This window comes from Plectropomus leopardus, chromosome 4 (genome assembly GCF_026936395.1).
Source record: "Plectropomus leopardus strain MGB_pleo_1.0 chromosome 4, ASM2693639v1, whole genome shotgun sequence".
NCBI classification, from domain to species: Eukaryota; Metazoa; Chordata; class Actinopteri; order Perciformes; family Serranidae; genus Plectropomus; species Plectropomus leopardus.
In genome coordinates this window covers 37577134-37592467 of record NC_142179.1, presented here as the reverse complement: position 1 = coordinate 37592467, position 15334 = coordinate 37577134, and the positions used below count along the sequence as shown (strand labels likewise).

Sequence of the window (15334 nt, the reverse complement as noted above, 5' to 3'; positions counted from 1 at the left end):
TTTATTACAAAGCTTTTCTGTGTTGACTTATCTACCGAGGCAGGATTCGAAAACAGAAGAAAGTGAAGAGTTTTTGACAGCAGAGGCTTCCAACTGTAACCATGAAGGAATGTTTTCTGTTTCTGCCTTTATGTAATTTCAGTAGACAAGAGCCCTGGAGTTAGCAACCCGGTAGTAGTGTTTTAAAATGGGAAGACCAAGACCTCCTTTTTTGAGGGATTTGTGGATGTGAGCCTTTGCTATCCTATGTGATTTATTACCCCATATAAAGGGAAAGATGACAGAATCAAGCTTCTTAAAGAAGGATTTATTCATTTAAGTATAGGGGCAGATTTTGGGGCAGGCTCACCATTGTGACACCATTAACTTGTTCAATCATGGCTAAAGGTAACATTCTCCAGGCCTCAATATTCACTTTCAATTTTTCTACTGATTTTGTAAAGTTAAATTTAAAGAGATGCTTTGGGTTCCTGGTCAGCTTAAGTCCGAGATAAGTGAAACAATCCTTCACAACCCTAAAAGGTAAATTGTTTAAGAAGTAATCTGTAAATTGATCTTCTAATGGCATGAATTCGCTTTTTCCCCACTTTATAACATAGCCAGAAATGTTTCCAAAGGAATTTATGTAATTCAGTTAGATGGCAACAGCTGCTGGGTCAGCTAAACAGACCAAGAGGTCATCCGTGTACAAAGCCATGCAGGTCTCTGTACCACTCAGCTTGATACCTTTGATGCCTGGGTGTTCCCTGATGCCAATTGCCAGAGGCTCTAATGTAATGTTAAACAGTAAAGAAGACAGTGGATACCCTTGGCGAGCACCACATTGCAGAGAGAGTGGGTTGGATCCCCATTTGTTAATATGAAGGATTTTGGATTAGTTTGCAATATTTTGACCCATTCTATAAATTTATCAACAAAGCCAAACTTCTTAAGTGCTGCAAATCGATAAGGCCATTCAATAATATCAAACGCCTTGTGAGCATCTAAAGACAATATGGCAGCTCTATCCTCTTCACCATATTCGGCATAAAGGATGTTGAGAATTTTGTGGACATTACAAAAGGAATATCTTCCTTTGCCATTACTTTTGTTATTATTTTGAGATCATAATTGAGTAAAGCGATAGGCCTGTAACTACCAGGGTCTGTTTCATCCTTATCTTTTTTTTTAATAAATTTCAAATATTTGCTTTATTAAGGAAGATAGGAGATTCCTGTTTTTAAATGTGTCATGAATCATTCTTAACAATACTGGTGTGAGGACATCTCAAAAAGCTTTATAAAACTCTGGCCCACACCTGTCAGGTCCTGCCGCCTTTCCAGTGGGAATTGATTTGATTGTTTCCTGATGCTCAGACAGCAAAAAGTCAAAATCAAAATTCTCCCGAAAAGCTGTGTCCAGTTGTGGAGTTGAAAAACTGATTAATATCTCCTTGTGTAGCTGTTGATTTTGTGGGGTAAATATCTGAATAAAATTCTTTAAAGCGTTAATTGATTTCCTTTAGATCTGTAAGCATCTGACCAGAGCTAGACTTTATTTTGTAAATGGCTCGTTTGGCCTGTTCTCCTTTCAACTGCCTAGCCAATAGCGTAGTGGTTTGTCAACAAAGTCAAAGTGTCTCTGCCTAAGTTTAAGTAAAAGATTGCTGACCTATTCTCCCAAAATAGCATTGTATTCATATTTTAATTTAAGAATATTGTTGTAATCTGACAGGAGCAGAGAGTTTCTGTAGGTCAGTTCTGCAGCTGATAGTTCTTTCTCAAACATTTCCAATCTGCTTCTCTTAGCTCTTTTCCGTGTTGCTTCATAAGAAATAATCTGTCCCCTGATGTACACTTTGAGTGTTTCCCACAATACTGAATCAGTCACCTTGCTATTGTCATTGGTCTCAAGGAACTGTGAAATATGCATTGTAATGTGTTGTCTGAATGTCTGGTCTGCAAGCAAAGAGGGGTTGAAACGCCAGCTATAGGCACGCCTGGGGAGAGACAGGTGAAGGTTGAGATAGACTGGACTGTGATCTGAAATTATTATGTCATGATATCTGGTGTGGTCAATTTTAGGGATTAGTCTAGAATCAACTAAAGACAAATAGTCTATCCATGTATATGATTTGTGCATGTGAGAATAAAAAGAATAATCACGGTCAGATGGATGCGGAAGTCTCCAGATATCTACCGCTCGTTTCGATTTTATCAAATTATTGAGGGTTTTTACAGCAAGACTATTAGGTGGCGGGGCAGAGGATAGCCTATCCAAGTATGGGCAGTTAAATTCCCCCCAATCAGTAGATGACTAAGTGAATAGTTTTTCTCGTTCTTAAAGTCGGACAAGGCTAAATATCAGCCACATTATGACTGCTGTATGAATCTTGTACACATCCGTTGCATGTTGTGAAATAATAATTTACACACAAGTGGAGCTTTACTTCACTGAAATTTATTGGTCTGATGCTATTACAATAAAATATATTTAAAGAAAACAAAATGCCTCGGTCACTTGGTCTTTTGGGAGAAAAAAAACACTTCAGTTTAAGACGGGACTGTCAACTCACAGGAAAAAAAAGAGTTAACAAAGAGCAAAAACAAAGGCAATATCAAGAGAATCAGTTCCACAACAGTAGCGATTTGGCCTCAACATAAAGCGGAGAACTCTTTCAGTTGAAATGTATCTTCATCTTGCAGTAAGATATTCACTTCACAACATAAATATACTGTACAGAGTGAGAACACACAGCTATCTCAACTGGAAAACCAAGGTGTGTTTGTGTATGTTTTCAGGCAGACATTAAGTTAAGGCAGGTGGAGTGATTGTCTACGATACCTTGAAATGGACGAACAAGGAATGATTTTCAGTGTCCACAGTGAGAAAGTTGAGCTGCACAATATTACAAACACTGCTTTGACTGTGTGTTTTTTTCAGTTGAATATCAGTAACATTGTCATCATCGCTGAGAGTCATGTGCTTTTATGAAGGGTGTGTCACTTTTCATAAATCTGGGGACCGATAGTGTTACTTTTCAACATAGTAAGTGCCACAGATTAATCACTGCCTGCTACAAATACACAGGGTTCAGCTTTCTGATCGTGTTTATATGACTGATAAGGTTTGCAGGGATGTCCACCAGCTGTCTGATCAGATGCTGATCAGACAGCTGTAAACTATACAGGAATATGTCAGATGCTGTTATTAGTAGAGATAAGCGACTCAGGATGGTTACACTCAAAAACAAAATGATGTATTGAACACTAACTTTTTTATTTATTTAACTATTTATAGGGAACATATATTTGTCAAATAATCATCATAGACATCATATTATCTATTAAATGTTGTTCTCATTTCAAACTTGTCAAATATGACTGCTTGGACAGTGATTTGGGTGTCAGACACCAACATCAACAGCCACCTTTCGCGGTGTTGTGATGCTTTGGTGGACAGCATCAGTTTAAAATGTGGCCGGATGGAACCTTTTCTGGTGATGTGCTATGCCGGTGGTGAGCCAAACAACACCTGTTGTGATGGTATAATATGCCGTCCAACAGCATCATTTTATAATACAGTCGGTACGAACCTGCCGCAAAAATATGATACTGCGTTGGACAGGGTCAGTTTGAAATGATACTAGTAACAACGTAATAAAAGGAGCTGGGAAGATGGGCCATACTGATTATAGTTGCAAACAGGACACTGATGGAGGTCTCCTGGTTGGAAATCTGGTGTTTTTTGACCTATCCACCACTCCTGACAGAAACCACCAGCCATTGCGTGGCAATGTTGAAGCTGGGAATAAGTGTTTACACTACGAAAAAAGGATCCTCACTAACTTTCAAAAGGCATGATGTCAGTGGTGTAGGTACACAATTTCATCACAATACATGCCACCACGCAGGCTGCTCTTAGTGCTAAGCGGTATACTGGTTCTTCTGGTAAGGTTCTCACCGTGTTTCTTTGCCTAAATGTAACCACGACTTTACTGAGCCAATGGCAAAAATCCAGGCCCCTTTTCAATCGGATTGTCAAATAGCACCACTTTGTCAGTGCTTTTGCAAATGAGCATGACGCCAACTAACTCTTCGGAAAGTTTGTAACATCATTTGTGGACTGCTGATTCATAAGGTATATGAACTGTAATATGAAGATATGTTTACCACCATGTTGTGCAGTGTTAAGAGGTTGTCATTTCACAAAATTTCTACAAGATGGGGTTGTGTTTTGTTGTGTTTTTGTTGTTGGCTTTTGGGGAAGTCATAAAGTACTGAAAGACAATGTTAGTTTAGGGTTTTTTGTGGGATTTTTTGACTACTTACTAAAAATAAGCATTAACATTATTTAACATAAAGTTTGGAGATTTAAATAATTTTAATTATGGGTACCAAAACCCATCACACAGCAGCTTCAGTGCAAACCATATCAGTATCTGCAGACGCGCAGATCAGTCAATCTCTAGTCCACATACAGTACAGTGTGTTGAAAAGTGACACAAATGTGTGTGTGAATGTGACACCTTCATTTTTTAAGGATCCATTGTTTCTCAGGGCATTTTACAAATTTTAAATTTTACAAAGAAATTTGAAACCAAATGTTGCCAGATGCATCTTTTCCCTCCTGAGTCATCTCTGTGTGGCTCCTTGGTACTGACAAATGCTTCCTTTTGTTATTCACATATTTACTTAAAGGGAGAAAAATGTTGTCTTTGTCATTCATGTCTTCCTAATTGATGTGTCTTTTTTTCTCTCCTATCTGTTACTCTCTGCTCTGGCATCCTTTGATTTGTTTTTGTTTTTTTACCCATAAAGCATTGCAGTCTGTGGTGTCACTTGCTTTTTCATCTCCCCCTTTCTTTGTCTGTGTCCCTCTGTTTTATCTGTCTTTCTGTCCCTTGCATTCTCTCTTTCTGAACATATCTGGCTTTGATATATCCATATATTAACATCTAAATAGATTAAAACAAAACTATTTTGAACCGCATAGAGCTTTCATATTTCTTTTTTTCTTTCTTTTTTTAACAGTGTTGGCAAAAAGAAAAAATATAGTGATACAAACATAAGTGCTAGTCTAGTCTGAGGAGACCGCAGTCAGTACGTTTCCATGCACAGTTAAGTCAAGCTGCGGTTATAGCTCCATTTGGCCATTTATTGGACTACTGTCCTTGTCCAAGAATATAAGCACTGGGGCAGAATCCATTTATTGATGGACGTATGTCTGACTCTGCCACAGTAGGTGGCGATATGCCCTCTTTCAGCTCGTTGCTATCTGACCTTCTTCCAGTTGACCTATTACGTCACAAACCAAACACGTTAGCAAGCGGCAAACATGTTGCATGTCGAATGGAGACAACAAGGATATTTTTTTCAATGCTGTACATTTCGTATATGCTCTCTACACTTATTTTGTTTCTTCTCTTCCTCTTCTTTTGGTTTTCCCAGCTTTCCTCTACAATTTTATGCTATTCAACTTCTGGGTCAAAACCGGCACAGGGACTACGGAGCATGTGCATAATGCTTAAACCAATTCAGGTCCGACTGAGGCGTTTACATTAGAGAGTAAGTCAGTCCCCAAGAGCATTATTGAGGTGTGTTAGCCTGACTTTGAGAAATTAAATTTAGTACGATTTCAGCTGGACTAACATGTTTAAATGTATTTTAAAAGTCCAGTTTTAGTCGGACTAGCGACACGATTCAACTTTTTCTTACATCATGTGAACGTACTGAGTGTGTCTTGTTATCCTGAAGTCTGTCTTCATCTAAAAAATAAGATAAATGATCTAGGAACAGCGTTGGTGAAATTGGAATCATAAAGTTGCATCTGAAATTTGGATCAAAAATGCATAATTAAACACTTAAATTCATTCTCTGAAAAGAAGCTACAAAATTTGTTGGATAGGTGCACATTAGCTCACCCAGCAAGCATTCAACACCCAGTTTGTGATGTGACATCAGGCCACCCAGCACCAGATTTCACAACAGAATCCTATAGTGGAGTTGAACACAGTTTTATAGTGATATCAGAGCAATATTTAGGTGTGGATGTTCCAGAAGGATGCAGGTAGCAGCTGGGGACAGATATCCTAACAGTCATTTTGACACCATGTTTTTATGACTGCTCAGCAATGATGCAGGTTCACTGTAAACTTACAGGCTGATCTTAATTTAAGAAGTCTGGGAAGCTACTTTGATAAAGGAAGTAAATTTACCTATTAGTTTTATTCTATGTTTGTTCCATATCTAATTTACTAAAATTTCAGTTGTATTAACTTGTGAAGTTGTTGGAACATGAAAATGACGACTGAAATGAACTAGTTAGTTTTAAGAGTCAGCAACAAGTTTTTAAATTAACCAAGTTAGTCGGCCTTAAACAGTTTTATGTATTTTGTTCCATGACGAAAACGATTTTGCATGTGGAGGATTTAGGATATCTGTACAGTTTGCAAGTTCTGTTTTGTTAACATTTTTAAGAATAAACATGTGTAACTGAAAGTTTGCAACCAGCAGAATACACATGTTAACACTTACAGTGTTGTTTAGTTTATCGCAGTTGCAGGCCTGTGCATAAAATGCAAGTTTGATGGAATATTTCATTTATTTTACAAATTGGTTGAAGCTTGATTGAGTGTTGATGTTTGTGATGTAATGACATGACATGAAGTCCTCTTAAGGAAAGTCAAAGAGAGAGATTAAGTTTGAATATTTCAATTTTTTTTAAAGATTTTTTCTTATAAGGCATACTACTGGATTTGTTTTGATTGTGCAATTTCGTTTGTTTCCAAATACATTGGTTTTTGTCTTAAGATGCTCAGAAAGGCGTTTTGTTAAAATGAAAATAATCCTTACTTTATTTATCAAATGCAATTAGTTTCCTGAATACTACAGAGTAAGCACAACTCTTCAGTTAAGTCACACTAACCTGATTTGCTTAAATTTGCCATAACAAAGAACATGTTCATTTCAATAGTCATTTTTAAGCAGACTTCACAAAATGAAGCAAATGCAACAAAATTTTAAGTAAACCTAGCATATCAATATAGAATAGACATAATGTAGGAATAGTTATATTTACTTAACCTTTTTCAAGGCAGTCAGTCTCCTATTTTTTTAAAAGTAAGATCAACACATTTCAGTGTTTGACCATCCTCCTCTGAGTCTAAATGTTTGCTGGGCAGCTCTGTGGAATGTAAATCTTTTCAGTGGATTCTTATGGGTCAAAGAGGATATAATGCAACTCTACAGGCACCTCTAATTTTAGATTTTTGAAAACAGGGTAGAAAATCCAGTTTAGAAAGGTCACATTAATGTAGCTCTGCATGATATAAACCATTAACATTCAAACTCTTAAAACTACCTTGAGTACAGATGGACCTTTATAATTCCAAACTCCAAAGAACTTTTTCTCCTCTCCAGCTCAAACAAAATCCCTCGCAAAGATGACTCAATATGAACCTGTCTATCTTCATTTGGTTTTTTCATCTCACTCACACTTGCCCTCCCACACACACAGTCTCACCAAGAGCAACAACACATGACGAGGATCCTTCACACACACGCTCGCTTGGCGTGCAGCATCTCAATGAGCAGGTTGTTGCAGGGCACCTCTCCGCTCAGGTGCATGTAGCACAGGTAGTCCTCAGCCTGCGTGCTGAGGGAGCGTAGCTCTGGCAGCCGCACCACCAGTTGGCTGAACTTCTCCTGGAACTGAGGGTAAGTGGACAGGGTGTACTCCAGCAGAGCCCCGTTCACCTGCTCCTGGACGCCCTCCACGAACGCCTGGTCCTCCAGGAGCTTCACATCTGCACACATGCAGAGGATGAATATGATTCAGTGGGGAAAAATATTAATCAGGTGACATGTGGCTGAGTCAGGCTGTGGGTGCAGTTATACACAACATCACTATTCAAATTGTGAACTAAAAACATTAACTTGTTCAACTTTGAGCTGACACATGTAAAATTTGAACAACACAGTTGTTGAGGTTGTGCTGTACCTCACACTTCGGCATTAGATTCTCCTGGTAGGCTGGGACACGGGGTTCCCATTACTACAACTGATAAAACTTCTGTCTGCAAAATAGCTTTGTTACAGAATCAGAATCAAAAATGTTTTACTTCCAAAATAGATTTGTACATGCAAGGACTCTGACCCATTTGTGAATTACAAAAAAACAGCCCATTCTCATTCCAAAGTCAAATACTGCCAGTTTTGCAGTGTTTTTGGCATATGGTCACAACGCCATCTTTTGCATCTGCATGTTACGCCATTGGACATCATCAGCTGAGAACGTGACTTGACATAGCCATTTACAGTGTTACTATATGTTCATATGATACAGTGTTGGACGGTATCAGGTTGATATGCTGCCCGTAATGACAGTATATGAGAAACATGAAGGTACCTCTAGGGCAGGTGGGAGGGGCGGTGGATGGATTGAAAAAAAAAAAAAAAAAAACTCATGCAGGAGTCCGGTGTTCCCTTCTGAATATGATTTTTTTTTTTTTTTGTTTACACCCTACCATGTGCCTCTTTTGCTTAATCCTAAACATCTGTGCCAACATGTGTGTTTGTTGATGTCTCAAAAACAGATGCAGAAGGATACCTAAAACGTAATATGTAGATGGGAAGTCCACTGCAAAGCAGCAACGTGTGATGACTTGGGATGAGAATAAAGACAGGGCAAAAGTATAAAGACATAATGCAAAATAAAATGAGACGGACAGAAAATGTTTTTTGGTTTATTTGTTAGCAAGATCAAGGAAAACCTCCAGGCCTAATTTTCCTTCAACTTGCTGAAAGCATGAGCCAAGAAAGACCCATTCAATTTTGGAGCAGTGGATTGCGGTGGATTCATAAATTAGTTTTCGCTTTTGTTAACTTTGCAAGATCGGCAACTTAACTTCTAGTTAAGTGTGTGTTTGCAAAATGTTAAGTTGTTCGGAAATGTGCAACTATCATCAAGAGAATGTAAAAGTTCACAGTATGAGTACAAAGGGTGAGACAGTAGCTTTCTGTAGGCTAGCTGTTGTGTTGAGCATCATCAACTCAGCAGCTTAGTTGATTAGTTTGCAATGGTTCATACGTAAGTTGTGTTCGTGTACAAGCTTTGTATCCTAGCTAGGTCTGTTTTTTGTATGAGGATGATTTGGTGACTATTATTTTGTATTCAAGGAAATCTATTTGTGTGCTACTTTTGGTGTGTAACTTCAGTTTGTAGTTTTTGGTGGCTAAAGTTTTGTGTTGAGACTTTGTGTGTCGTTTAATCACTTTGGTTGAATACATATGTGGTGTGTATTGGCACAGTTTGTGTACTGGCACTGGTAAAGAGTCTTGTTGAAGGTCTTTGTGCTTGTAAACAGGGTATTATGAGACTATTCTGTTCTTATGTTGCCAGGTGTAAGATGGGCCAACACCTTCTCATCCCAACTCGTTACATACTAGCTTGGTCGGTGCCGTTCATGTCTACATATGATGTGCTAGGTATCCTCCTGCATCTGTTGCTGACGTTTGTGGAAGGCATGTCATTTAAATGCATTGTGTCTTTTCAATATACACATCCGTTTTCACAGGAAATGCACTGTTTCTGCTCATTGGAAACATGCAGTCTTTTTCAAACTAAGCTTACACTGTCAATAAACGACCCTTATATTTATTTCCATGTGCAACAAAAGCATGTAGTTAGGTTAGAAAAAATCACCACGGTTTGGCTCTGCCCTCATATGGGAACTGAAAAGTGAACTCCAAGGGGAAGTCTGGGGTTTGTTGGACCCATCTATCATCCCTCTGGTCTACCCCATAGGGACTTCCCACTTCCTTACCAGCAGCATTTTAAGCTGAGCTGATGCCATCCAGAAATGTATCCTACTGCCATGACATGTCAATTCAAGTCAATTTTATTTATAAAGACCATTATCACAAATCACAGTTTGCCTCAGAGGGCTTTACAGCATACAACATCCCTCTTTCCTTAGACGCTCACATGTCCGAAGTTGTCAAATACTGCTGCATCTGCAGTGCTTTTGGAGTAAGATCCCGACACCAAAAGCCACACTTGAGTCCACATGATACGCCATTGGATGTTTTCAGCAGATGACACCTGCTATGGCAGCATGATACGTGGATGCTCAGAGTCAATTGAGAACGCTGGCGGATTAAACCATTTGCATGCATATAATACACCTCTGTATGGCATCAGGTTAAAACGCTGCCGGTAACAAAGTGATATAAGTGGGAGGATGTGGTGGATGGAACCAACAAATCCCGTACTTAATGCAGGAGTCCGGTGTTCGGTTCCTGTCTGAATGTGATGGGTTTTTTTCTTACATGTGCCTCTTCTGCCTAATCCCATCCATGCCAGCATGTGGTTTGTTGACGTCCCGGCGTTGGTTGCAATCATGGATCGTCAATAGCAGATATAGAAGGATACCCTAGTGCATAGCATGTAGACTCAGAAGTCCACTTTAAAGCAGCGATATGTTACAAATTGGGATGAGAATGTGTTGCTGTATCATACTGCCATGAAAGGTGGCTTTTGGGGTTGTTGTCTGATGCTGAAATCACTGACCATGTGGCGGTATTTGATGACCGTGGCTATTAGCACGGACTTGTGCTTCAGCAGGAAGACAGCCTAGAGATGTTGATGATCTCTTGCAACTTATTCACTTTTTTCCTGCCCCTTTGCATCTGACACAGACACACAAGACACCCTTTAGCATCTGTATGAGAAACATCAGGTTTTCAATTCGCTCAAATATAAATGCATTTTTGGCAATATTAGACGCTCAGAGCAACTACAGTAGTATAAAGAGTGAGAAAGCAAGGAGAAATAAAACAGTCTGAACACTGAATGTAAACCATTCATTTAAGATATGAATGCTAGATACTAGCTTTTATTTGTATGCTGTATCTTTATTTTAAGTATGAAATAAGGTGAGTGCATGGAGTGTGGGTGGCTCTGTGTGTGTGTGTGTGTGTGTGTGTGTGTGTGTGTGTGAGTGAGAGAGAGAGAAGGAGAGACAATAGCCAAGCCCTCCGGTGGACCGGCATTCAGCATCAGCTGAGCCCATCTTGGAGAATCCATTCACACAGTAATTAAATGTTTTGAATCAATGTTCTGAATCATCTTTTCAAACTGCTTAAGGGCAATTAAATTACCCCCGACAAACCTGACTCTGAAGATGAGGGAGAGCAAGAGCGAGAGCAAAGCAGCCGCAGGCAAAGACAGCAAATATTTTCCGTCTATGACAAGTGCTCTTCCCATTCAAAAGCTCTTTGTTCCCCGCTTGCCAGCGCTAAACAGCAAACACTTCTGAGAATCTGGGCAAGCCACGTCTATGCTCTCTCCATCTGCACAAGCCGCTACATGAATGTCGGTCCTGCCATCGAATGATAGACCCATCCATTACGCTTCTTTTGAATGCCATTAGTGGACAATGGAGGAGGATGTCTTTGTTAATATTGGCTTTTGTCAACCCTAGAAATTTAATTAAGTGAATTTATCGCAGGGAAAAAGGCCAGTTTGGAAAACGTTTGTAACCTTACGGATAAATAGCGACTGCAGATAATTTTCAATTGTGACATTTTTTCATTAAATTGTCAGTGTTGCTATTCAAATTCCGCCAAAGCACAGCATCAGTATGGCCCTGCAGCCCCAACAAGATGTTAGATTTTTAAATCAAAACCCTCTATTCTTCTGAAAGCACACAATCTAGAGGCTGCACGTGTAAGCTCCCACAGCTATTAGCACACAGGTCAAACCAGGATTAATCACCTCCATTTGGACTTAAAGGAAGAGACTCCATAGAATACTGTTGTTCTTCTTTGACCCGTTTCAGACCTGATATGAACTTCAACATAAGTCAGATAGAAGCTATGTCGACAGCTTCTCTTTCTTAAAAATATCAGATGTGACGGCTGTTGACTACTGACTCACAATTCAACAATTCATGTCAGGCTACACCTTACGCACATTCACCACAACAATGAGACACAAACACGAGGCTGACTCACTGGGGTTGAACAGGAGGAGGAATTTGAGACAGGCGATCTCTCTGCGGTCCAGCTGCAGCGCCCGCAGCCTAGCTGCCAGCTCTTGACCTCTCTGGACCAGACTGGACAGAGTTGCCTCGCTTTGGGACAGGATGAATGACAGCTCGACCTGAAAAAACAGGCCACTGGTTAGGTCAATGAGGCACTTTACAATTCAAACCCCAAACATGGCTTTTTTGAAGGACTTAAAGATTTTCACTATGTTTTCTCTCCTTCTGCATTTCAAGGTACAATGTACAAGGTAGATATATTGTTATTTTTCTTAAACGTGGTTTAAGAAGAAATGAAATATTGTAGATCCTAAATTCTGCTACATCTTTTTGGCCTTGAATGAGGAGTTGAGGAGTCTCACAGCCTTGGGAAAGTTTCCAGTTTTATAGTTGGGGAAATTAACTTTATTGATCAATATCAGTTGCATAGTATTATTTTCCAAATTCATATGTATTATCTCTATGGTCTAAAACATTCCAAAATAACAGTTAACATGATCAAATCCAAAAACTATAGTGCTGAAATTCATATTTGTGATTTAATTGGATAGTGATACTTTACTTGCTTTGCTTGGGGGCAACTTTTGTAAAATAACATGAAGCCTGGGGCCAGTTGCAGCAGCCCTTTACATGTTACAAGGATTTTAAGACATTCCTAGGATTTTAGGACATTTCTAGGATTTTAGGACATATCTAGGATTTTAGAACATTTCTCGGATTTTAGGATGTTTCTAGGATTTTAGGACATATCTAGGATTTTAGGACCTCTGTCAGAGGGTGTGGGGATCCTCCACTGGCACATTTTTTTAATAAACAAGCTATATTTTGATGCTGTTTTATGCACTATGGCACCTTATGTATACTAGATGTACAAAGATAATTCTCAGCGTGAATCACTTTTATTGTGAATTAGAAAATGGCTGGGGAGCCACCCGGAAGCCTTTTGGAGCCCAGATTTGGCCATAAACTGAGTATCATAGAATATAATATCTGGAACTGCAACATAGACAGTCAATTGGCAAAGATGTTGTAACTGACAGAAAGCAGCTGGGGAGATGTTTTGAGTATATGAGGGCATTTTCTGTTCCAGAACTGAGAACACTACAATAGAGGAAAACTAATTTGGGTATAAAAATGGAAACAAATGTCCTGGGTTCATATAATCATTTCCCGTGTCCAACACTGCATTAAGATTGCATTACATATGCTGTATGTGAACCAGTGTTCTACATACTTTTGTGTACATAAATGTATGGCTCTTTTTGGAAGCACTGAGCTGTAATTATCTCGCCATATCTTGAGAACCAACTTGTCGAATAAAGACACATAACCATAGTAACCAATTCCAAACCCAGCTCTACAGGCATCTAATGACAAACCTCTCCAATGTTTGGTTTTTCATCACATCTGTAGGAATAATGTTACTTCTGCAGGCATCTTTGCTGCCAGATAATGCTTAAATTAGCTCAATGCTACCATCAGCATGCTAACAGGCTGATGTTTAGGTGGAATGTTTATGTGTGTTCCTCATTTCATGGCTTACCACCCAAACAGAGATATTTCATCCTGGATCAAGGCTGTGGACTGACTGACATCCTTGCAGCCACGCCACTAGCAGGGCTAACAAAAAGCATGTTGTACTCATAATAAAGCTGAGTAATCATGAAATATCATATGTCATCTGCAATGGTCCCCCTACCACAATACTTCATACACAGCAGTGTTTCCTAAATTGCACATCTGGAAGAAGACTCATAACCAAAGTTATTTACCTCTAGAATGGTATTGAGTGCTTACTTATGAATATTGCTGTCAGTACTGCTTTGTATTGTGGGATACTTATGCTGGCATAATGTCCAGTGTTTGCATACTGCTACATTTCACCGGAAATAGTTTGGAATTCACATTCTGTTGGTATCTTAATAATTTTGGACATACTTCACATACATACAAAATTTCACACACTGTTTAAGCCTGCTAAATAACATGTTTGTATGGGATTCCAGATGCATCCCAAACTTTGTACTTGATGACATCATATGTTGGAGACTGAACCTTTTAGACCATGGAAATAACATATTGGAATTCTGAATTAAGGTGATGTTCCCCTTTAAGGTATGGGGGTACAAGGTGAGTCTTTTATATATTTCTGAGTGTCTGATATATATATATATATATATGTGTGTGTGTGTGTGTGTGTGTGTGTGTGTGTGTTTTTATTGATTTTATTTATTTATTTTAATTCTCCTTTTATTTTATTTTTTTATAGTGGCGATGTAATTTAATAGTTCAAATCCAAAGTATGACACTGATTTGTTGCCATGATTATTGTGTTATTAATGATTTTGAAAAGTTATGTCTCACTTTTTCAAAATAAAGGCAACTTCAAAATAAAAACAATCATCGTAGGACTCCTGCAATCCTTGCCTTTGTGTTCCATTGTCAGGTTGACACATATGCCTGTACTTTATTTTAAACACACAGAAAAAGAACACCAAAATATGTGTATGTAGCATTTCACTGACTCATTCATCAACTCTGCAGTGTATGGGTTAAATAGAATTTGTTTATATTAATTAATTCAATTCAATTCAATTAATCAATTGTTTTATTTGTATGTATTCATTTATTCATATATTCATTATTATTATTATTATTATTATTGTTGTTGTTGTTGTTGTTGTTATTATTATTATTATTATTATTATTATTATTATTATTATTATTATTATTATCCATTCATTGGTCAATATTTCAAAATATGTCAGTTTTGATAGCCTACTCTAGTTGGTCTCGGGTTTGCCGTGTGGTGACGCTGTCCTCAATGTGTTCATTAGGTCATCAGCAAAATCTCCTCATTAGTAGCCTCTCTATCATCAAAAGTTAAGCACCATTATAAAAAAATGTCTTCATGAATAAATTCACCTCACTCCAGCCATTTAATCAGCTCTGTGATGACTGCCCTAAAGCTTCCGACTGATACGTTGATACAGGGGGTTAACATGGAGTAAATGACATGTTAGTCACTGTTAGTCTCCCCATGAAACACCAAAATATGAAAAAAAAAAAAGAAAAAAAAAAGATTGTTTTGCACTTAAGAATGCAAATCAGCTCCTCCCACTGGATAGGTGAGGTGGGTCATCATGCCTCACAAAGATACTAACCCAAAAAGAATTTCTCTTTCATCTGTTTCAGAGGCTGATACACTCACACAGTTCTTCAGGGAACTTTATATAAAGCGCAGTATAAGTTTGGGGCATTAAAAAAATAAATCATAGAAAGATATTTTGAGTTTTGTTGCAAAGCATG

The 15334-nt window shown here is 38.4% G+C and overlaps 1 protein-coding gene across 1 annotated transcript in view; it reads right to left on the bottom strand.

Moving 5' to 3' along the window:
• Positions 1-2417: 2417 nt before the first annotated feature.
• Positions 2418-15334, bottom strand: part of LOC121944083 (nuclear receptor subfamily 5 group A member 2-like) — a 36174-nt gene continuing 23257 nt past the window's right edge. Inside the window, exons 6-7 of the mRNA XM_088077231.1 lie at positions 11997-12144; positions 2418-7786 (exon numbers count right to left, since the gene is read on the bottom strand). Coding sequence (XP_087933357.1) covers positions 7533-7786; positions 11997-12144 — 402 coding nt within the window. The 3' untranslated portion in view covers positions 2418-7532. The remainder of the gene's footprint in view (positions 7787-11996; positions 12145-15334) is intronic.